Source organism: Crassostrea angulata, chromosome 10 (assembly GCF_025612915.1).
Source record: "Crassostrea angulata isolate pt1a10 chromosome 10, ASM2561291v2, whole genome shotgun sequence".
Taxonomy (NCBI): Eukaryota; Metazoa; Mollusca; class Bivalvia; order Ostreida; family Ostreidae; genus Magallana; species Magallana angulata.
In genome coordinates, this window is record NC_069120.1 from 43,360,399 (window position 1) to 43,383,559 (window position 23,161).

Here is a 23,161-nt window from a genome sequence, read left to right on the forward strand (position 1 = left end):
ATGATGGCACCAATGGCCATTGCTTTAAACAAAAATTTATTTAGATATTTTAAGAAAATTTTCAGTTTTTAAATATTTCTATTCAAAAGATGTGGGAATCAGCAATGAATGATAAGAAATTGTAAAATTCTGTAAATAACAATTACTAGTAAATCTATCATCTGGTTTTAAAAAATTCGTTCTTAGCATTGTATATCTAGTATCATAAAATAATTTCATATTTTTAACGCTTAAACAGAAACCAGCTCTGACTTGAAACATAATAATCAAAACTGGAGTACCTAAATCTTCAGAAAGTGTCATCTCTTAAAATGTCGATGTGAAATATTTCATAAAGTGGGCATGTGATCCATAATTTTGTCTTTAAGACTAATGAAAAGAAAAAAATTCGACTTTGAGCGATGGCCCACTACATCAAATATATATTTTTTTGTAACACAACATTTGAATATTTTAGGTAAATAATAAAAGTCTGTATATTCATCTACAATGTACTATTAAAATATGGTTCAATAGTTAGAGCGCCATATAAAGAAAATAGGAACGAAACACAAAAGAAACAAACATGATTTATTTGGAAGTATAATCAATCATTTTGTTTTAAAACAAAATACAAAAACCAAGGAATAATTAAAGTAATATGAAATGATAATATGATTAAAAGACTTTCTTTATCATTAAATAAACTTATCACATTTACACAAACTACATTATTCAGTTTGAGTATCAAAAATGATTTCCAGGATTGGATATTGGGACATTTTTTTTTTTTTAGAAAGAGTTCGGAGAAAAAAACAAGAATATTTTAGGAATTCAATTCTGCCAAGAAAATAAAATTAGTAAAACACAAACACAGCACACCCGGGGGGTTAAAACATAAAGTTAATATAATCATATGAACAGAAACAGGTTTTGACAGAGAAGCTTTTCTTCTGAAATGTTTCTACACAACAGGAACAATATACAAATAAATAGATGATTGCCATATTTTCGGGAATATAGGTCAATACCCCCCCCCCCCCCCCCAATGCCTGGCCCTCAACCTATATTGTGCTATAATAATAAATTATTGTAAAACTATTTTAGCCCCAACCCCCTTCTCCCTGTTTCAGTCATTAGAAAAATGCACCAATAATACAAAAGAATATATAAAAACCGTTAAAAACTGGTTTGGGGGATTGTTCATCTGGACAAGAATTATGAGATACATCATGGAATAAATTAATTCTTCAGTACACTTCTTTGAAAATCATTGTTGAATCAAAAGTAATGTTTCTGTCTTATAGATAAAACAGGTGTAGTATAGTAAAACAGGTGTGGTTTTCAATAGAGTAAAAAATGATCTGGGTGAGGGTGATAGAACAGAGAAACTTTCAACAATACATGACAACAGGTGTTTTTTCTTGTCAGGGTAATAATTTTAGATGATACCTGGCAAGCTCACATTATCTACATGTATAATGTCTTATACATTTATGTAAATTTGTTAAATTTGAATAATAAACAAACTTTTGAAATAAGAAATAATATTGCCCTCTGAATTATAAAACCACATTTTGCTGATAGAAATAGCAACTACTGGTTCATACATTACATGATGATTAACAGATGACATAAGCTAATTAAGTTGATTGCACCAATGTAACATGATTACAGTTTGCCATAATTCTAGTGACCTTCAAGAATTCTAGAATGCTAATCTAATTTACCTATACAGATTTAACTGATAATAAAACATACAACACCTTGGGATATTGTCAAAGTTTAAAACTTTCAGCACATTATGATAAATATTGCAAGCTTTGAACTGGGGTATGGTTGGATATTGTCAATCTTTGAAAAAGCTTTGATTTCACAATTAAGGAGACCATTTTAAATATTACACTCACTAACATCCAAGATGTAAACATGTTTGAAGATGTGTGATTAATACAACAAATATCACATTAATGCCAATAAATATTCATCATAACAAGCAATGTCTGACAAATACACTGTAGTTAGAAAGTGATTGATGGATATCTTTTATTCTGAATTGTCTGTTGGATATATCGGATGATGATAATGAATGCTTCTTTTTGTTAGATCACACACTTCAAAACTACCTTCCTTTCAAAAATTACATTACAGATTGAAGTGGTTAAAAAAGAAGAGATTTATCAATCATATATTCATAGGATATAATTATCATTTATACATGTAATATAATGACTGCTTCTTTGTTCTATCAAAATTTAATTCTTTTTAAAAAAATCACAGATTTATGGGGTAAATTAAGAAGAAATTTATCATATATTTAATCAATAAGACATAATTATATTACGTATAGTAAATATTGAACTGCTTCTTTGTTACATAACAAATCCTAAAAAAAAAAATCCATTCAATTGTTGCATTAATTCATATACATGTATTAATGAGGTAAAAATTCCACTGAAGACAAATGACAAACCTATACTCGACGGACAAAATCTAACACAGTGTAAGGTTTCCATTGCAAACATTTAACAATCTGTTCAGGTTAATTACTATTTTCTTAAACAATTTACTGTGGCTTTATATCTTTAAAGCTGAGCTTTTAAGTGTATAACCAACATATGAATGCAAGTCAGCGAACATTTGTATGAATATTGAAAAACAATATATATAATGAGGAAAGATATATGGCTTGATAAAAAAGAGAAATGACTTTACAAAATCTACCCTGATTATCCAAAAATGAGTAAGATAATATGAATATAATATAAGCAATTTAAGAAAAAAAAATCAACAACTCCCACCTCTTTTATATCAATTGTAATATTTAAGAATCTAACCATTCCCAAAAAAGAAATCATTTTCATTCATAAACAATGTAACTGCATTATTCTTGCCCAAAATGTTCATTTAATCCCACAAAAGGAATTAAAAACAATATCTTTCCGGTGATGGATTTCTATTTTCTAAAGAAAGGAGTGCAATAAATCAAAGGAAAAAGATTTTATCTCTGTAAAAAACCTCATCCACAAAAGGACATCGATTCAGAATATTGGCTTAATCATGACATTGTGATATGATAGGAGATCTGTCTGACTTTATTATTAAGATTCTTCATTAAAACAATGGAATAAATTATTCACGTGTATCATACATCTATATAAAGTAAATCAAAAATGTATAAATAAAATCACAAAAGGAAAATAAGAAAAAGTTTAAATCACTAACTACAGACCCAAGTAAATTAAGGTGCATGCATTTATTAAATACTATATTAAATACTGTATAAATATGTACAGTATGTGTGGAGATGTATATACTATATAGTCAGTGAAAAAAAACTTATAGAGTAAATATAAAATATGAAAAAACTCTTGTTGTAGTAATACTAATTCTTATTTAAATCCAGGCTATCCTTTGACTTATTAAGGATCAAATAATTTTCAGCTCTTATCCAAAACTTTTCTGAATACCGGTAGTTTCAATCATAACAATTCTCAATAAAAAAATGTTGACATTGAAAGCAATTCTAGCAGCAAAAATCCATGTATAGGTAATTTCTATATTTTATAAACTTTAAGGATAGCCTTAGGATGGAAAATTAATTTTGCTAAAAAATATTGGAACACTGTGTGCTTCATTTTTAAGAAAGGTAATCATTTTAAATATATGGTACATTTTAAATACAAGGCACAATTCAAATACTTAGTACATTGTAAATATCCTTAAACAAAAGGATGTAATGCTTGCATGTCTAATGCCACTATCACATGTACCTTAAATGACAGTCTAAAATGGAATGCATCTTCACACAAAAGGACTCTAAATTGCAACAAACGATTGTTAAAATTTCAAAATTATTCTGGAACAATAGCTACATGTACATATCCTATCTTGTAGAGATACTAAGGCATGCAACATCATAACAGCTGAGAAAAGAAGTTAAGAAGTGGAACGAAGGGCCTGAACTGTCTGTCGTACGCATCACGACACAGCTCCCCTAAAAAGAACCAGTTACAACGGCACAGGTGATAAATGGCTTGAATAGGGACTCGCGGTTTGATATCCGAGTACTGTGAATACAAGATGTAGAGAACCTGTTGATCTGTGTCCATCAAGCGTTTAGATATCATATCCTCAGTGGTTTTCTTGTAGTCCTCTATCATGATCATAAGATATTCTGGTGTTCCGAGGATAAAACCTCCAGCAATCCAGACCGAGTTAGACTTGATGATGTCTTCCGGCTGCATGTAGTCGTAGAATGGATGGATCTGGGTGTACACTATGTGGCCCTCTTTCAAATTATCTGGAGGCTCCATCCGAAACAGTTTGTTCATTTCCTCACGAAAATAACCAATGTCTACCCAAGATACATAACGAGTCTTCAGGAGCTTTTTCTTGATCACTATTTCTAGAAGTTCGTATTTCACGTGCATGGCACAAGAATAATACTCATTGACAGTGTTTGGCATGTATTTTGGATAATTAGGCTCTGAATAGATATCTTTGATTTTGGGAGCAAGTTTAAATGCCCACAGATCATCTCGTTTTAAAACATGAACTTGGGTTAAAGATTCTGGCAAGTATTTTGACCTCATTTTTTTGAACAGTTGCGCAATTTCATCGGAGTCCGTAAAAGCAATTACACTGTTATTTAGCTTAGAATAAGCATTCATCCAGTTCTTGTATGTATCTACTGAAAATTTAAGATATGACAAAGGACCTTTCTGAAAGGTACCCAGATTGAAGTAGCCTGTGACTACAGTTATATCATTTGGATACTGTGCACTGGAGTATTCTAACATGGGTGGAGGTACATCTGGATATGTTGGCTGAAAAAAAAAATGAAATACAGTGAAGGATTCAGATAATAGAAATGGCCTTGTATTAAAATTAAAGTAAAAATGTTGGTGCACATAGAAAGACGACTTTACAAATAAGTCTTAAAACTTAAAATTTGAAAGCCTTATTGCTCTAATGTGCACATGACAAAGTAAACCTTAAATGACTACAAACACAATTTCCATTAAAACAATGTGTAAATTACATACAAAGTGCCAGTGGCATTGTCAAATCCTACAGTCAGTCTCACATTATGCTTCCTGACCTGTGACAAACTCGTTGAATTTTTTTGTTCTCATGAATAATTGATGCATTCTGATTGGTTCCTTAAAAAGTTATGTCATGGAAATCTCATCAAACGCACTTTTATTGCCTACACATGTTATCATAACATGATCTTTATTTTCAAACCTCCAAAAAATAGAGTTTCATAGTCTCATTGATGAATAAAGAATAGTACACGTTCATTAAATCAAGAGAAGTTGGATGAGTTTGTCCATCATCAGTAAGCTTAACTGTCACAGTATGTGCATGACTCATAATAGGTTTCCCTAAATTAATAAAAGGTAAACTATGCTTGTAAAATTATTGGCTAAAACAAAAAGGTAAGCCAAGTCTTGTATTAACAATCGCAACTGTGCTCTATAAAATGTTAGATTTGCAAGGCTTGAAAAATATAGTATTTTGAGTGTACCAAATACATTTGGTTTGACTATAGGATTGAAGTTTTAGAATGATAATGCAACCCTTGCCATGTATATACACTCCTCAAGGTAGACAAAAATAACATCTTTTAAAAAAACTCACCTGTTTATAGACATTATTCCAGTAGTCTGGTATATGATCCCAAAATGCATCTAAAATTATTGAAAGCTAGTATGAGCACAAACCAAAATTTCTTTCAGATATATAGGCAACTGCTGTGAAAGTGATGGCGATTCATTTATTTCCACTATATGACATATTACCAGTAATAGGGAGCATCAATGATTTTAAAATCGACTTTTGATAAATAAAACCTACTCAATATTTTTGCTACTCAATAAAGCCATTGTGACGTCACGATTCTCACCAGAGAGTCCATTGAAAATTGTCATTTTGACATCATTTGCTACCACTGCATGAGTGCAATTATTTAAAGAAACAAGAGGCCCAGGGGCCACATCACTCACCTGAGCAACATTTGCCTTAATTCTGATCAAATTAGCATTACAGTATCAAAATATCTTGACAACTAAGACCAGTTGATCTTGCTAAAAAAAAATTGAAAATCTGCCAATTTTTATCCACCTCTTTCTTTTGGTAAATACCAAGCCCCTTTTGTTGTTGTACCTGTAAGATGATTTTTCTCTTTTCCTATATACCCCCCCCCCCCCCCATTTTGTTGCCCCACTTTTCTTTAGGGTATCATGGTTTCATCAAACTTATATCTGCATAACCTGTGCTTTCACACTAAGTACTGAGTTTTGGACCGAAAAACTTTCCCAGAATATTTTTAAAGATTTTCTCTATACATGTATATGTAAAAATTCAAACCGCCATCACGGCCCCGCCCTACCACTAGGGACTGTGATTTTGAATTTACACTACCCGAGGATGCCTCTACACAAGTTAAAGCTTTTCTGGCCAAAAGGTCTTTAAAAAGAAGATTTTTAAAGATTTTCTCTATATATTCCTATGTAAAACTTTATCCCCCAATTGTGGCCCCACCCTACCCCCGGGGACCATGATTTGAACGAACTTGAATCTACACTACCTGAGGATGCTTACATTTAAATTTGAGCTTTCTGGCCTAATAGTTTTTGATAAGGAGATTTTTAATATATATTCCTATGTAAAAATTGATCCCCCCATTGTGGCCCCGCCCTACCCCCAGGGACTATGATTTTAACAAACTTGAATCTACACTACCTGAGGATGCTTCCATTTTAATTTGATCTTTTCTGGCCTAATTGTTTTTAAGGAGAAGATTTTTAAAGATTTTCTCTATATATTCCTATGTAAAAATTCATCCCCCTATTGTGGCCCCACCCTACCCCCGGGGACCATGATTTGAACGAACTTGAATCTACACTATCTGAGGATGCTTCCACTCAAATTTGAGCTTTCCTGGCCCAATAGTTTTTGAGAAGAAGATTTTTAAAGATGTTCTCTATATATTCCTATGTAAAAATTCATCCCCCTATTGTGGCCCCACCCTACCCCCCGGGACCATGATTTGAACGAACTTGAATCTACACTACCTGTGGATGCTCCCATTTTAATTTGAGCTTTTGTGGCTCAATAGTTTTTGAAAAGAAGATTTTTAAAGATTTTCTCTATATATTCCTATGTAAAACTTTATCCCCCAATTGTGGCCCCACCCTACCCCCAGGGACCATGATTTGAACAAACTTGAATCTACACTACCTGTAGATGCTTCCATTTTAATTTGAGCTTTCCTGGCCCAATAGTTTTTGAGAAGAAGATTTTTAAAGATTTTCTCTATATATTCCTATGTAAAAATTCATCCCCCTATTGTGGCCCCACCCTACCCCCGGGGACCATGATTTGAACGAACTTGAATCTACACTACCTGTGGATGCTCCCATTTTAATTTGAGCTTTTGTGGCCCAATAGTTTTTGAAAAGAAGATTTTTAAAGATTTTCTCTATATATTCCTATGTAAAATTTTATCCCCCAATTGTGGCCCCACCCTACCCCCAGGGACTATGATTTGAACAAACTTGAATCTACACTACCTGTGGATGCTTCCATTTTAATTTGAGCTTTCCTGGCCCAATAGTTTTTGAGAAGAAGATTTTTAAAGATTTTCTCTATATATTCCTATGTAAAAATTCATCCCCCTATTGTGGCCCCACCCTACCCCCGGGGACCATGATTTGAACAAACTTGAATCTACACTACCTGAGGATGCCTCCACACAAGTTTTAGCTTTTCAGGCCAAATAGTTTTTGAGAAGAAGATTTTTGAAAAATACCAACAAATTTTCAATAATTCTCAATTATCTCCCCTTTAAAGATGGCGTGGCCCTTCATTTGAACAAACTTGAATCCCCTTCACCTAGTGGTGCTTTGTGCCAAATTTGGTTGAAATCTGCCCAGTGGTTCTTGAGAAGAAGATGAAAATGTGAAAAGTTAACGACAACGACGACGACAACGACAGACAACGGACAAATTGTGATCAGAAAAGCTCACTTGAGCCTTTGGCTCAGGTGAGCTAATAAATGAGAAAGGTGTCTTGTGTCAACCCTTTAATCAATATAAATTATTTCACCTAAACACTTTCAATGATCATTGACACAAATTTTCTAATATTTTATTACAAGCCTTTCACATGATACACTTGAGAATAAGATGTTATACTTTTTTCTAATGCTGTATCATTATTTAAAATTAATTCATAAACAAGATTATTTCGAGGCAAAAGAAATTGATGAAAAAAATAACTGCAATCAGTTATGAAAATTCATCACTACAGTCTTGTACTTACGTAAAAGTAACAGGAAAATGTAAATAATTGCAGGTATGTAGAATGGATACACATTTCTTTCTTCTCTCAAGTGGTAGTTATATAACCTCTGTCCTTTACGGAAACCGTCTATCAATAAAGAAACTTAATGTAAACATAAAAACCCATTCTTACTATATATTAATAAATTTCTAACAATACATCAATTGACTGATGTCAAAATCTCTTGTAAAATAAGAGCAAAATCAATAGAATATCCAATTCAGCATGGAACCAAACAATAACAAAAGGCCCATGGGCTTCAATAGTCATCCTTGAGTCTAATGCATCCTGCCATCCTATTGCTTAAAAATCATACCATCAGGATCTATTACGTAACATGTATTCCACACAAAAATTATCCAGTAGCTTTAATTAAAGATACATACTAGTGGGAGCTAAGTATTCTTGGTAAAGATTTGCCCTGACGTAATGTCAACTGTTTCATTTATGTCATTTATCTACCTACTAAAACTGCGGCAGTATGGAGGGTAATCGTGTTCAAAAATCCAGACATGTTAACTTGTAAATCTGAATATGCAATCGTGTTGGTGTGTGAGCCCGAGTATAAAAGTGTGTAATTCTGATCGTGTAACCTTAATACTCGGGTTTAAACACATGTAAGATTTGACTCACTTCCTTTGCATGATGCACATTTTGCAGCTTTATTGTTTTCATTAGTTAATTAAACTTTCAACTTTGCATACTTTCAATCCGTAGTTTCTGCATTTGTATCTTCAGAATCGGCAATAGCACATTTGACATTATACAAATTGACAAATGTAAAGTCTACAAGTTTGTCGAATTTTGACATGACCTTATATGGCAACTGCTTTGTTGCGGAGAAAAGGCATGTCGTAATCGCCGGAATGGAAAACAAGAGGCCCATGGGCCACATCGCTCACCTGAGGAACAATAGGTATGATAAAGTCAGCTTAATGGAGTCATAATACAAACAATCTGGACAATGTACAATAATACATGTAGATGCTGTATAAATAAAATCCATTTTTCCCCCTTGGAACTCGGATAGCCCTGATTGCTGCCAATATTTACAAGAGCAGACTTTAATCACCGCTCCTGCACATATATAGGGACTCAACGTTACGCAGGCAGGGATGACCGCACACCTACGCAACTCAACAGGTACCAACGTTTACGCAAGCAGGGATGACCGCACACTTGCGCCAACAGCTCAACCTAACGCAAGCAGGGAGTGCCGCACACTTGCGCTAGAAAGGCCTGAACACCAGCAGGGATGACCATACATTAGTGCTCCGCCGCAACCACCACCAATACAAGCAGATATGACTGCACACTTGTATTAAAACGATACAGGGCAGGAATGACCGCACACTTTGTATCGAAGGTTAGAAAACACGTAGATTAGATAGAGCAAGGATGTTCACACACTCAATCTATCCATACCTGTTCAAGTTTAACCCCAAAAAGTCGCTCATTGAAATGCAATAGACACTGTTCCTATATATGTGCCAACCTAAAATAATTCATAGTATCTAAAAATTGGAAATCAAAAATAAACAAACTTATCCGGCCTTACCCAAAACTTCTTATGCAGAACAACTTATATACATTGAATATTCATTATTGTATAAAAATTATCATCACAATAATTGGTTAACAGTGGATGCATTAATTAAAATAATCAAGAATCAATAAATCAAGGGCAATAACTCAATACAGTAATACAAAAAGATTCTAATGAAAAAATAGCTGCCTGCTTCAATTTTATAGTCATATCACATGTTGAGTATTGCAGTTCTCAAAAAGATCCTTTACAATTGTTTATATATGGGATATTTAGCTACATCAAACTCTGAACCTTCTTGTGAGGCAGAAGAATTGTCCTGGAGCCAAAGTTTTAACAATTATAAAGAATCATCTTGCTGATTAGTTTCTGAGAAGAAGATTTTTAAAGATTTACTTTATATATTCCTATGTAAAACTTTAACACCCCCCCCCCCCCCCATGTGGCCTCACCCTACCCCCAGGGATCATGATTTTCACAACTTTGAATCTACACTACCTGAGGATACTTCCACACAAGTTTCAGCTTTCCTGGCTGATTAGTTTCTGAGAAGAAGATTTTTAAAGATTTACTCTATATATTCCTATGTAAAACTTCGACCCCCCATTGTGCCCCACCCTACCCCCAGGGATCATGATTTTCACAACTTTGAATCTACACTACCTGAGGATACTTCCACACAAGTTTCAGCTTTCCTGGCTGATTAGTTTCTGAGAAGAAGATTTTTAAAGATTTACTCTATATATTCCTATGTAAAACTTCGACCCCCCATTGTGCCCCACCCTACCCCCAGGGATCATGATTTTCACAACTTTGAATCTACACTACCTGAGGATGCTTCCACAACAGTTTCACCTTTCCTGGCTGATTAGTTTCTGAGAAGAAGATTTTCAAAGATTTACTCTATATATTTCTATGTAAAATTTTAACACCCCCCCCCCCCCAATGTGGCCTCACCCTACCCCCAGGGATCATGATTTTCACAACTTTGAATCTACACTACCTGAGGATGCTTCCACATAAGTTTCAGCTTTCCTGGCTGTTTAGTTTCTGAGCAGATGATTTTTAAAGATTTACTCTATATATTCCTATGTAAAACTTCGACCCCCATTGTGGCCCCACCCTACCCCAGGGGTCATGAATTTCACAACTTTGAATCTACACTACTTGAGGATGCTTCAAAACAAGTTTCAGCTTTCCTGGCTGTTTAGTTTCTGAGAAGAAGATTTTTAAAGATTTACTCTATATATTCCTATGTAAAACTTCGACCCCCCATTGTGGCCCCACCCTACCCCTGGGGGTCATGAATTTCACAACTTTGAATCTACACTACCTGAGGATGCTTCCACATAATTTTCAGCTTTCCTGGCTGTTTAGATTCTGAGCAGATGATTTTTAAAGATTTACTCTATATATTCCTATGTAAAACTTCGACCCCCATTGTGGCCCCACCCTACCCCGGGGGTCATGAATTTCACAACTTTGAATCTACACTACCTGAGGATGCTTCAAAACAAGTTTCAGCTTTCCTGGCTGTTTAGTTTCTGAGAAGAAGATTTTTAAAGATTTACTCTATATATTCCTATGTAAAACTTCGACCCCCCATTGTGGCCCCACCCTACCCCTGGGGGTCATGAATTTCACAACTTTGAATCTGCACTACCTGAGGATGCTTCCACACAAGTTTCAGCTTTCCTGGCTTTCTGGTTCTTGAGAAGAAGATTTTTGAAATTTTCTCGAAATTTTTCATTAATTTCTAATTATCTCCCCTTGAAATCGGGCGTGACCCTTAATTTTCACAACTTTGAATCCCCTTTGCCTAAGGATGATTTGTGCTAAGTTTGGTTGAAATTGGCTTAGTAGTTCTTGAGAAGATGTTGAAAATGTGAAAAGTTTACGGACGGACGGACAGACGGACAGACAGACGACAGACAAAATGTGATCAGAATAGCTCACTTGAGCTTTCAGCTCAGGTGAGCTAAAAACATAATATTCAGCTAAACTGTTGCAATAATCTTTTAATGAACGACACTTTTTCTATTGAAAATACCGGTATTATTTTTAGAAAAATAATAGAGGTATGAATGAAACTGGAACAAACAGGAGGAGGTCTGTGAATATAAAAATCGTTGCCGATGTGACGAATGCGTTTATTTCTGTAATATAATTCTCGTGGTATTATACATGATAAGGGTTCAAAAGAAATGCCTAATATCTTATTTCTCTCAAATAATTTGATATGTGATTTAATATGGAGGGTTATCGTCTTCAAAAATCCAGATATGTAACCTTGTAAATCTGAATTTACAATCGTGTTGATGTGTGAGCCTGGGTATGAATACGTGTAACCTATAAAACTTGGGCATAAACACGTGTAAGATTTTACCCAGTTCTTCGCATGATGCACATTTTGCAACTTTATTGTTTACATTAGTTGACATCTGACATAATACAAATTGACGAATGTAAAGTCTACAAGTTTGTCGAATTTTGACATGATCTTATATGGCAACTGCCTTGCTGCGGGAAAAGGCATTCCGTAATTGCCGGAATGGACGAAAAATAAACATGATATTCAGCTTAACTGTTGCAATATGCTTTTAATGAACGACACCTTTTCTATCGAAAATACCGGTATTATTTTTAGAAAAAAAAATGAGGTATGATTGAAACTGGACCAAACAGGAAGAGGTTCATGTATAAAAAAATCGTTGCCGATGTGAAGATTGCGCTAATTGCCGTAATATAATTCTCATGGTATTATAAAAGGAAATGCCTTGTATCTTATTTCTCTATAAAAATTTGACATGTAATTTAAACTGGAATATAAGTTAATGCGTACTCTTTTCTAGAAATGAGACGGATCAAGAAATTTCCTAAGGGGGTAAATACATTTTTATGGAGGGTAATCGTGTTAAAAAATCCAGACTTGTAAACTTGTAAATCCGAATATGCAGTTGTGTTGGTGTGCGAGCCTGAGTATGAATGAGTGTAATTTTGATCGTATAACCTATAAAACTCAGGCATCAACACTTTAGAGTTGACCCCGCAGGCCTTCTATCTAATTTTTCCTACAGATGCAGCTGTAAAATGTTGTTTGTTATCTATATGTAACCTGCCACTTAATACACACTTTCTATCTGTAGTCTCTGCATTTGTATATCAGTTTTCCGAAATAGCACGGCTGACATGTTACAAATCGACAAATGTAACGTCTACAAGTTTGTCGAATTTTGACATGACCATATATGGAAACAGTGACGTCACCGATAGTAAAGGCTAGCCGCAGGTAAAGGCATGCCATAATCACCGGAATAGAGACGAAAAAAAAATGTTAGATAGGCCTATAATCATATTATCTCTGGCTAACAACCTTTCTTAGGAAGTATGATTTTTCGGAAAAATAAATTATGAGTTTGGTGTATATCAAGAGAATATATAAAATGTATGAGAATGTATGCGAGTGAAGAATTCTTCAGATATCTTCTTAGAACTGGAAAAAATACATACCGACTTTGTTTGAATATACATGTAAATATTTATTAGAGTACACACAGGGATGGGGTAATGGTAATTTGTAATGGTAATTGAGTGTAATTAATTACAAATCTGATGTAATTGAAAGTAATGTGTAATTGGTAAAATTTTCAATTACATGTAATGGTAATTTTATTAATTACTTTCAAAAAAGGCATGTAATTCCAATTACTTTTCAATTACACACTAATGTTCATATGAAATTAATATGAAGCTGTCCACTACCCATTGTTCCCTACACTATCAACGGCACAAGGTAAAGATAGAAAGAATAGTTAAAAAACATTGAACTATTATATATCATACTTAATATTTTTCAAAATGATTTTTTTCAGTGATTCAATATTTAATCATAAGTTTCATAAATTTAATTAAGTACATGAATTTGATGATTTTCTTGATCTCTTTTTTCTTAAAAAATACCTATTTCCCTTCTTATTAGAATAATTAGTGTGTCAATTATCATTGAATTAATTTAAAAATTCACTGTTTAATTTACCAACAAAATCAGTGTTACCTAAATTATATAAACTATCAAGTCATGCTTTGTAATTGAAAGCCTAAAATACATAGGGCTAAAATGCATGGCTACAAATGGGTTTTATATTTTTTGATACTTAACATGTCCCCAGGGTGTGTTCCGTTATTGCAAACATTTGATAATTACATGTAGGTACAGAACAACAGGTGTGAATTGTGTTTTGATAACAATTAAAGTCTGCTCTCTACCTGAGATTAACTGTATTTTGGCATTGTATTTATAAGGAAAAATTGTTGATAAAAGTGCAAAGGAGAAAGTTTTCATATAATAGTTTTGTATGCAGGAAATACTCTAGTTGATATGAATGAAGGTTAGGGGACATGACTTTCAAATTTTTATTGAATATCAAGGTAGTATGGGACACCTTCATATTGTGACTAAGGGTACCTGCGTTTTGAAATAAACAATAAAAACAAATTAATATTTTTTCTTTCCAAAACTTGTTACTTATCAGAGTACTAGTTAAAAGCAATTCTCAAACAGTGAAAAAATTTTGATGATGACGAAATTTTATTCACATTATAGGCATATTTCCTTTAATGTTTATGTGTTGTAGATAAATCATGGTTTTAGTAAATTTTGATGAAAATGTAATTTGTAATTTAATTAATTACATCTGCAAAGTAATTGTAATTTATTTAATTATATTTGAAAACGTTTGTAATGGTAATGGTAATTTAATTGAAGAATTTAAGCAAGTAATTGTAATTTAATTAATTACTTTCCATTGTAAATGACCCCATCCCTGATTACACGGGGTCGGTCAGTTGGTCAATTAAATATCTGAGTTGTGAAGTTATCAATAAGAAAAACAAACAATATTTTAAGACATTGGTTTTGAGATTTTGATTAATATGAGACATAAGAAGCAACCCCCCCCCCACCTTAAAAAAAAATAAACTAAAATTCCAAAGATATGGTTAACTTTCATGAAATTAAAATGTGTATTAATTATTTCTAAAAATGTCGGCAATAAATAGGGGGAAAAAAGCCTATCATGCAGGTTAAAATTGGCATTTTCTTTTTATTTCAAGCAATTACCGGTGTTACAGGATATGAGTATGACTTCCTGAATGTCGGTTCAATACAGACTCACTTAGTGAAGTTGGTTGATAAAAAAAATTCCGGAGAGCTATTATTATAATACAGCTTTACAGCCACCTGTGAACATGTACTGTTTACCATAAAGCAGCTAATTAATTTTGTAAAATGGTCGTCAATACAGTTTATTTTGAAATATTTTTGATTATTTTAAAAACGTACCAGTTCATAAACGATCAAATTCATCTGACCCACTCCTTCCTTAATTTCAGAAATCCAATTTCCGAGTAAAACATAATTACAAAAACATAAATATACTAGTAAACCCTTACTATTTCCTCAAAACCTTTCAATTTCTAACAAAACTTTGTACTTTAATTAATTATTATGAATCTTTTTTTATAAGAGTTTTAGATTGTTTTATTATTTATCTTGCACTTGCACAACAAAATCATTTTGATATTTAAAAATAAGTGTGAATACCGTACATGTATAGTTACATACATTTTTCCGCGCAAAAAATTACCAAATCTTTGCAAGTCATTTAATTCTAACCAATTCAGAAAAATTAAAAGAGGAAAGCTGCCAATGTGACAACAAACTGAGTTTTCTTTGTGCGAACAGTATCCATAATCCATTTGTCAATCCTGAATTGATAAATACTACCTATCCAGAGAAATGGAGTACTCTATATGCAATATTTTGCCAAAAATGACTACGTTCAACAGCTGGTATTTTTTTCCCCACAAAGTATCAGAAATCAAATTTCTGGCAATTTGCATACATCTGATATATGTTTAATTGATCTGCAAAAGAGCAACTACCTATCTTGAAAACTGTAGTGGCGTTATCAGTACACTAAGGGTACCCTTTTGTCAGTCATCCGCCCGCCCGCCATTTTCACTATTTCAATAACCGGATTTCTCCGTTGGAAACCTCACGGCGTTCCCCGAACCCCATGCCGCTCAAAATATATTCACCCCCTTAGGGAATTTCTTAATCTGTCTAATTTCTAGAAAAGAGTACGCATTACCTTATATTCCAGTTGAAATTACATTTCAAATTATTTGAGAGAAATAAGATATTAGGCATTTCTTTTGAACCCTTATCGTATTATACCACGAGAATTGTATTACTGAAATTAGCGCATTCGTCACATCGGCAACGATTTTTATATTCATGAACCTCTTCCTGTTTGGTCCAGTTTCATTCATACCTCTATAATTTTTCTAAAAATAATACCGGTATTTTCGATAGAAAAAGTGTCGTTCATTAAAAGATTATTGCAATTACAATATTATGTTTTTTCCATTCCGGCAATTACAGCATGCCTTTTCCCCGCAGCAAGGCAGTTGCCATATAAGGTCATGTCAAAATTCGACAAACTTGTAGACTTTACATTTGTCAATTTGTGTAATGTCAAATGTGCTATTGCCGATTCTGAAGATACAAATGCAGAAACTACGGATTGAAAGTGTGCAAAGTGGAAGGTTTTATTAACTAATGAAAACAATAAAGCTGCAAAATGTGCATCATACAAAGGAACTGAGTCAAATCTTACATGTGTTTATACCCGTGTTTTAAGGTTACACAATCAGAATTACAGTGTATACACTTTTATACTCAGGCTCACATATCAACACGATTGCATATTCAGATTTACAAGTTAACATGTCTGGATTTTTGAACACGATTACCCTCCATATATTTTGAGCGGCATGGGGTTCGAAGACCGCCAAAAGGTCCCATATAACTTCATTGCTTCTGAATTCTAAGAATTTTGAGAGAGAATTTTTAACCGGGTTTCCGATTATTGAAATAGTAAAAATGGCGGGCGGGCGAGTGGCTATCAAAAAGGTACCCTTATTGTACAGATAACTCCTCAAACAGTTTTCAAGATAGGAAGTTGTTCTTTTGCAGATCAATTATACATATAGCAGTGGTATGCAAATTGCTAGGATTTTGATTTCTGATAATTCATGAAAAAATATCAGCTGTTGAACTTGAGTTTTGGGCAAAAACATTGCATATAGAGTACCTCATTTCTTTGGATAGGTAGTATATTTATCAATTCAGGATTGAAAAATGGATTATGGATACTGTTCACACAAAAGAAAACCCGGTTTGCTGTCACATTGACATCTTTACTCTTGTTATATTTCTGAATTTGTAAGAATAAATGACCTACAAAGATTTGGTAATTTTTCATGGACAAATTTATGTTACTTTACATGTTTTTATACTTTTTTTTGTTATGTAAGTGAAAGATAAATAATAACACAATCTTCAATAATAATAAAAAACTAGCGCATATTTTTGTGCACCGTAAATTGAAGTTTTTACTATGGGAGGCACTGTAGCTCCCAGGTCGTCCATCCGAATTTTTTAAGACCGGGAGCTACAGACCTGCAGCTAGTTCACAATAAATGGCTGTAAAGCTGTATTATAGTAGCTCTCCAGAAAATTTTTATCAACCAACTTCACAAAGTGAGTCTGTATTGAACCGACATTCAGAATGTCATACTCATATCCCGTAATAATTGCTTGAAATAAAAAAATAATGCCTGCATGATAGAATTTTTTCCCTATATTTTGCCGACAATGCAAAAAACATTTCTTAAAATAATTCATACACATTTTAATTTCACGACAGTTAACCTTATCTTTGGAATTTTAATTTTTTTTTAAAGAGGGTGTCGCTTCTTATGTCTCATATTAATCACAATCTCAAAACCAATGTCTTAAAATAGTCTGTTTTTCTTATCGATAACTTTGCAACTCAGCTGGCCGACCCCGTCCCGTGAATTTTTCACGGTGTGTGTATGTGTGTGTGTGTGTGTGTGGGGGGGGGGGGGGGGGGTGTTGTCCCAACTTTGTGGTAGTGATAAGGATGCTTTTGGAGATATTTTCTGAATTCAGCCAAGGCCTATACTTTAACAATGTGTTGCATGTACTCTAATAACAGTGGCGTCGGAAGCAAATTGAAAGTGGGGGGGGGGGGAGGGGGGCTAAACTTATCATCAGAAATCTTGACTAAAAATGCGTATATATCTTAATACACTTGTATTCAAACAAAGTCATTAAATGTTTTTTTTTTTATTTCTAAGAAGATAGCTGAAGCCGATCGAATTCTTCTCTCGCATCTTTTATACATTCTCTTGATATACACCAAACTCATATTTTATTTTTCCAAAAAATCATACTTCCTTAGAAAGGTTGTTCTCCAAAGATAATATGATTATAGGCCTATCTAACATAATTATATTTTTTTTAAAAAAATTCCGGCGATAATGGCATGCCTTTACCTGCGGCTAGCCTTTTCTATCGGTGACGTCACTGTTTCCATATATGGTCATGTCAAAATTCAACAAACTTGTTGCCTGACGTCATGTTGCCTGACGTCATGACGTCAGGCATATCTAAGGTTTAAAAGTTGCAATCTCCGAAACAGTGCAGACAATGGGACAAGCAATATCATGATATTTCACAAGAAAGATTAACCGATGCATGTTTATGATGTCAGCATTTACATTCAAAATTGATGAAAATGTTATATGGCATGTAATAACAACAGCGAGCAAGAGTTTTCAAGTAAAAGGGCCGTTCACCATGCAGTGCACGTGTGTAATCCTGATTTAAAAATAGATCAGCATTCTACCATATATGAACGGTGAAAAAGGGTGAGGGTCATCGCAAAAAGTTGTAACATATTGTCTATTACGGTACAATGTAAGTAATAATTGGCGTTGGATTATCATTATTACAACAGAGTCATCAGTTTGGATTAAAATAAATATATATCAATTCAGCTGGAAAATTTACTGGAGGAACTAAATCGCCAAAGCGGGGTGTGACCCGATTTTCGTTCATTTGGGCGATTTCATTAATCTTTAAAAGGGGTCATAACTCGCGTGTCCTACTAAATGTACATTACTACATTTAACAATTACTTATCAAGTGTGTTTCTTAATTCGATAGATTTCTTTCAAAACATCCGATCAAATGTATAATATACATGTATTTAGCTGTTACAAAACAAATGTCAAAAAATTCATCTGACCCCCATCTTCGTCACCCTTGGCTAGCGAAGATGCAACTCTACTGGCAATGTAAATTTTGAAAATTAAGGTAGTCCTATACTCGGCACTAAATGGGCTCAATCATTAAAAGCTTAGCTTTAAATGATAAATGTACATTCTAGCAATACATATACAAAAGAAAATATGCATGTTTACATGCTAGTTTGTTTGTTATCACCTCTCAGACAGGTGTACCCCCTTGCAAAAATTATTGACAATTATGAAATTTGCTAGACGTCTGTTTTTCCTAAAAATAATTTCCAATTTTGGGAAAATTAGAACTGAACATACAAAATAGATTATAAATATTTATTTAAGCCATATCTCATCAATAGTTTTGCGCAAATTTTTGTAAGTAAGTACGCTTTATGGACCTGATGTATCAAAATAGAATACAATAAATGCAATGCTAGTATCGCGTTTGGTAATTTTTTTTACTATTTTATGGACTCAAACTTAAATTCATTGTGTTTATTCTATAGATTGACATCTTAGAAAAAAGATTTGGTAAAATAAATTATATGTTGACGGATTACTTTTCACGCTATAAGCTCTAAACCAAGTAGACCCTTGGGGGGGGGGGCTAAACTTATCATCAGAAATCTTGACTAAAAATGCGTATATATCTTAATACACTTCTATTCAAACAAAGTCATTAAATGTATTTTTTTTTATTTCTAAGAAGATAGCTGAAGCCGATCGAATTCTTCTTTGGAATTCGGGGGGCTAAACTTATCATCAGAAATCTTGACTAAAAATGCGTATATATCTTAATACACTTGTATTCAAACAAAGTCATTAAATGTATTTTTTTTTTATTTCTAAGAAGATAGCTGAAGCCAATCAAATTCTTCTCTCGCATCTTTTATAAACATTAATTAATTGACGATTGATTAAATTTAAAATAGCTTCTGTCTCTAAATTTAAACCGGTTTTAGTAAAAGAAAAAGAAAATTTTTTTTTTTTTGGGGGGGGGGGGGCATCAAAACAAAGAAGATATAAGCAGACCTGAGATCCTGGTTAATAAGAAACTTCGTTTTTCATTTTACTTTAACAGGATCAAGATTCTCAACATTAATCATTTCTATTTCTCATAGAATACATATATTACCATTCTAATTACCGTCTTCCTTGGAAGACGGTATAAAGAGTTGAAATAATTTACAGTCTCCGGGTTGTGCACTTCCTCTCCTTTGTAATTGGTAGAAAATACATGATGTATAATTTGGATTTATTTCATTGGTTAAAATAGTGTTCGGCACAAGGGAGGTAATTTTCTGATGATCTTTTTCAGGTACGACTTAACAAATTTCGTAGATTTCAAATCTTAAAAAGTGAGAAAATGAAAATTAAAGCAATACAAATTGCTATGAATGAAATTCAGTCTTTGATTTTCAGGTCCAACTAGTTGAAAGCAATATTCTATAATATCTATTGAAACTGTTTGCTTTTCTTTTATTATTTTTATTTTAAATACAAAAATGTAAAAAAAAAAATTGATGCGGTATGGCTAATATCGGTAAAGTTGTTTGCACCTTAGATATGTAAAACTACATGTAATATTTGTTAAACAAAATGCTGAATGCAGCGATATATTATTTTATCAAAATAATACGACTCTAGGACCCTTCTTAAGACCTCTTTTACCCTACTATAGTAGATATCAACTAAGAAGCTCGGGTACGCATTTCTCAATTTAAGACACGCAGGCTTTAAAGACACATAATGACATAAAATGTTCCACACGCCATGATATGTAGAGGAAGGTGACATTTATATAAAAAAGAATTAAATTGTCTTTGATAACTAACTGCCTGTTTCCGGTTCGCTCTTAAGACGGTAAGCTTTTTTTAAAAGCTAAACTTGTTGCTTATTATTGCCATTGTTTACAACAGCGATGTAGAGCAAAATCAATACCGGGTATCTAAAACGCTTTGTAAAAGTCGAACCACTATTGTAAAATCCGTATTATAACGTAGTGCGATACTCGGACTACTTTAAGTGGCTTGTAGAAAACAAACAACATTTTACAGCTGCATCTGTAGGAAAAAATAGATAGAAGGCCTGGGGGGTAAACTCTAAAGTGTTGATGCCTGAGTTTTAAAGCTTATACGATCAAAATAACACTCATTCATACTCAGGCTCACACACCAACACGACTGCATATTCGGATTTACAAGTTTACAAGTCTGGATTTTTGAAGATGATTACCCTCCATACGGCAAAGTATATCAATTTGCCCTGCAAAAGAGCAGTACCGTAGTCACCATGAAGCAGTCTCTTGGCAAAAGTCAAAATATCAAGCCAAGCTGAATCTCTGGCGAGAATAGGAGGAAGACTAGATGGGCGTTTGCTGTGAGGGATGTGTAATATGTCAATGATAGCATTGTCCATATAATCCAATAATTGTGTGGAATAGATCACAATGCATGTGAAAAAATGTGTAGGGATGGTGGGATCAAAAGAATATATACGTTGCCATAAAATTCAAGCAAAAAGGGTGTTGTTGGCATGGGGGAGGATTGTAAAGTATGATGACCAGGCCAAGGAGACACTGCCTAGTGCATTACTTAATTAGTCATGACCCAAGAATTTAAAAAAGCCAGAGCTAATGTGAAGGATATGCAGAATATTTAAATTACAAAAAAGGTTAAACAGGTAGGGGGGAATGTGGATGTCATGTCTCATACTTTTATACCCTGATACCCGTACAGAGTCAGTAGCAGAAAAATCTTGACTATCAAAAGTAATAAAACGTATCAACTATTTTTAACAATTGTTTTCACAGAAATGAATTTCTTTCGCTGCCATATATCGGGCTACATATTTCTATTCTTGCAGAATTTATTAAATGGGCCTGTAATGGCGACTGAGTAAATTCGAGATAAATGTTCATTATTAATCAATTTCAGCATACATACCCTTTAAGCGATCACATGCCATACTTTGTTGTTGTTTATCTAAATCAAAAATATCTTTATGAGGTTCTCGACATGAATCATCTTGTAAAATTCAACATGTATTCGGAACCTAAATCCCTTTCCAATTCCGATTATATATGTAATATATTCGAATCTCCTCGCTCTCCTTGGTCCAAATAATGAAAAGTCAACAGTGATCCGAATATTTTACATTGGAATGGGTAAAATAAGTACAAACGCGCAAGTCAAGCTTGATTTTCATTCTCTCACCGGAGGTCGTGCTACACAAGCTTCGCTTACACCTCTATCAACGCCCGACAGAGGGTGAGAGAATGGCCTGATTTAGTTGAACAGTCTAGGCGGACTCCGAAAACGGCGTAAACTCCGAAACACGACTTGTTGAAGGGTCATGAATAACCAAGCCAAATCGGATATCGGCAAGATTACATATACAAAGGTTCACAACAAAAGCATAAGGCGTATTAACGTGACAAAGGCACAATCATTGCCTTTTCAATAAACTTTTCTGACAGGCGTTTTTTAAAGGCATTGCAAAATCTGAGGCCCATGGGTAACATTACTCACCTGAGTAACACTGTCCAGCTATAACTTTGGTATTTGGATTCTGAATGACTGGTATTAATTACTGGTTAAGAAAAACTTTGGAAAATGTTATAGCTTGCTTCAATATTATTTTTACAAATATTTTACATCTTCATACTACCTTTTGGACTCCACACATCCAAAATTCAACCTCGATGCATATAAACTGAAAATATCCTCATTATTATTGATTTCACTTACTTAGTCATCGTCTCAGGTTTTTTTTCTTAAGGGTTGTTCAGTATTTTAAGGTGTTATTTTAATTGCCTTCTGAAGTTGTTTTAGGCAATAGTTTAGTAATTTGGGGTTAAAATTATGCCTTCTAAAGACAATAACGCTCTTTTTATAGTCGAATTATAACGCCTTTAACTTTTAAGCATGCGGACGTACACCTTTTTGGAAAAGCATTATATAGGCCTATAGGTTAGATGCCTTTATTTGCGATATATATCTCCTCTTTCTAATCAGGAGCCTTAATTATTACTATTTCTATTTTATTTCAAGTTTCAGTCGCATACATGGTACTTGTAAATAGGCTATTGTACAACAGCCGATTTTTTTA

At 33.6% G+C, this 23,161-nt stretch overlaps 1 protein-coding gene across 1 annotated transcript; it reads right to left on the bottom strand.

The window, feature by feature from the left end:
- Positions 1-553: 553 nt before the first annotated feature.
- Positions 554-22,065, bottom strand: LOC128165004 (uncharacterized). The gene is made up of 4 exons (XM_052829183.1): positions 21,997-22,065; positions 8,311-8,418; positions 5,626-5,675; positions 554-4,808 (listed from the first exon to the last, which is right to left on the bottom strand). Exons 1-4 carry the CDS (start codon positions 22,016-22,018, stop codon positions 3,897-3,899), a joined length of 1,092 nt encoding a protein of 363 aa, XP_052685143.1. The 5' UTR covers positions 22,019-22,065; the 3' UTR covers positions 554-3,896.
- Between the last annotated feature and the right edge of the window lie 1,096 nt (positions 22,066-23,161).

Bases quoted from the DNA above. Each gene is read 5' to 3' on its own strand.
- LOC128165004 (XM_052829183.1), bottom strand. From the start codon at position 22,018: ATGGCATGTGATCGCTTAAAGG. The intron at 8,419-21,996 runs GTATGTATGCTG...CTTTATTGATAG, and splicing joins GGCATGTGATCGCTTAAAGG to ACGGTTTCCGTAAAGGACAG. The intron at 5,676-8,310 runs GTAAGTACAAGA...CAATAATTTTAG, and splicing joins CATTTTCCTGTTACTTTTAC to ATGCATTTTGGGATCATATA.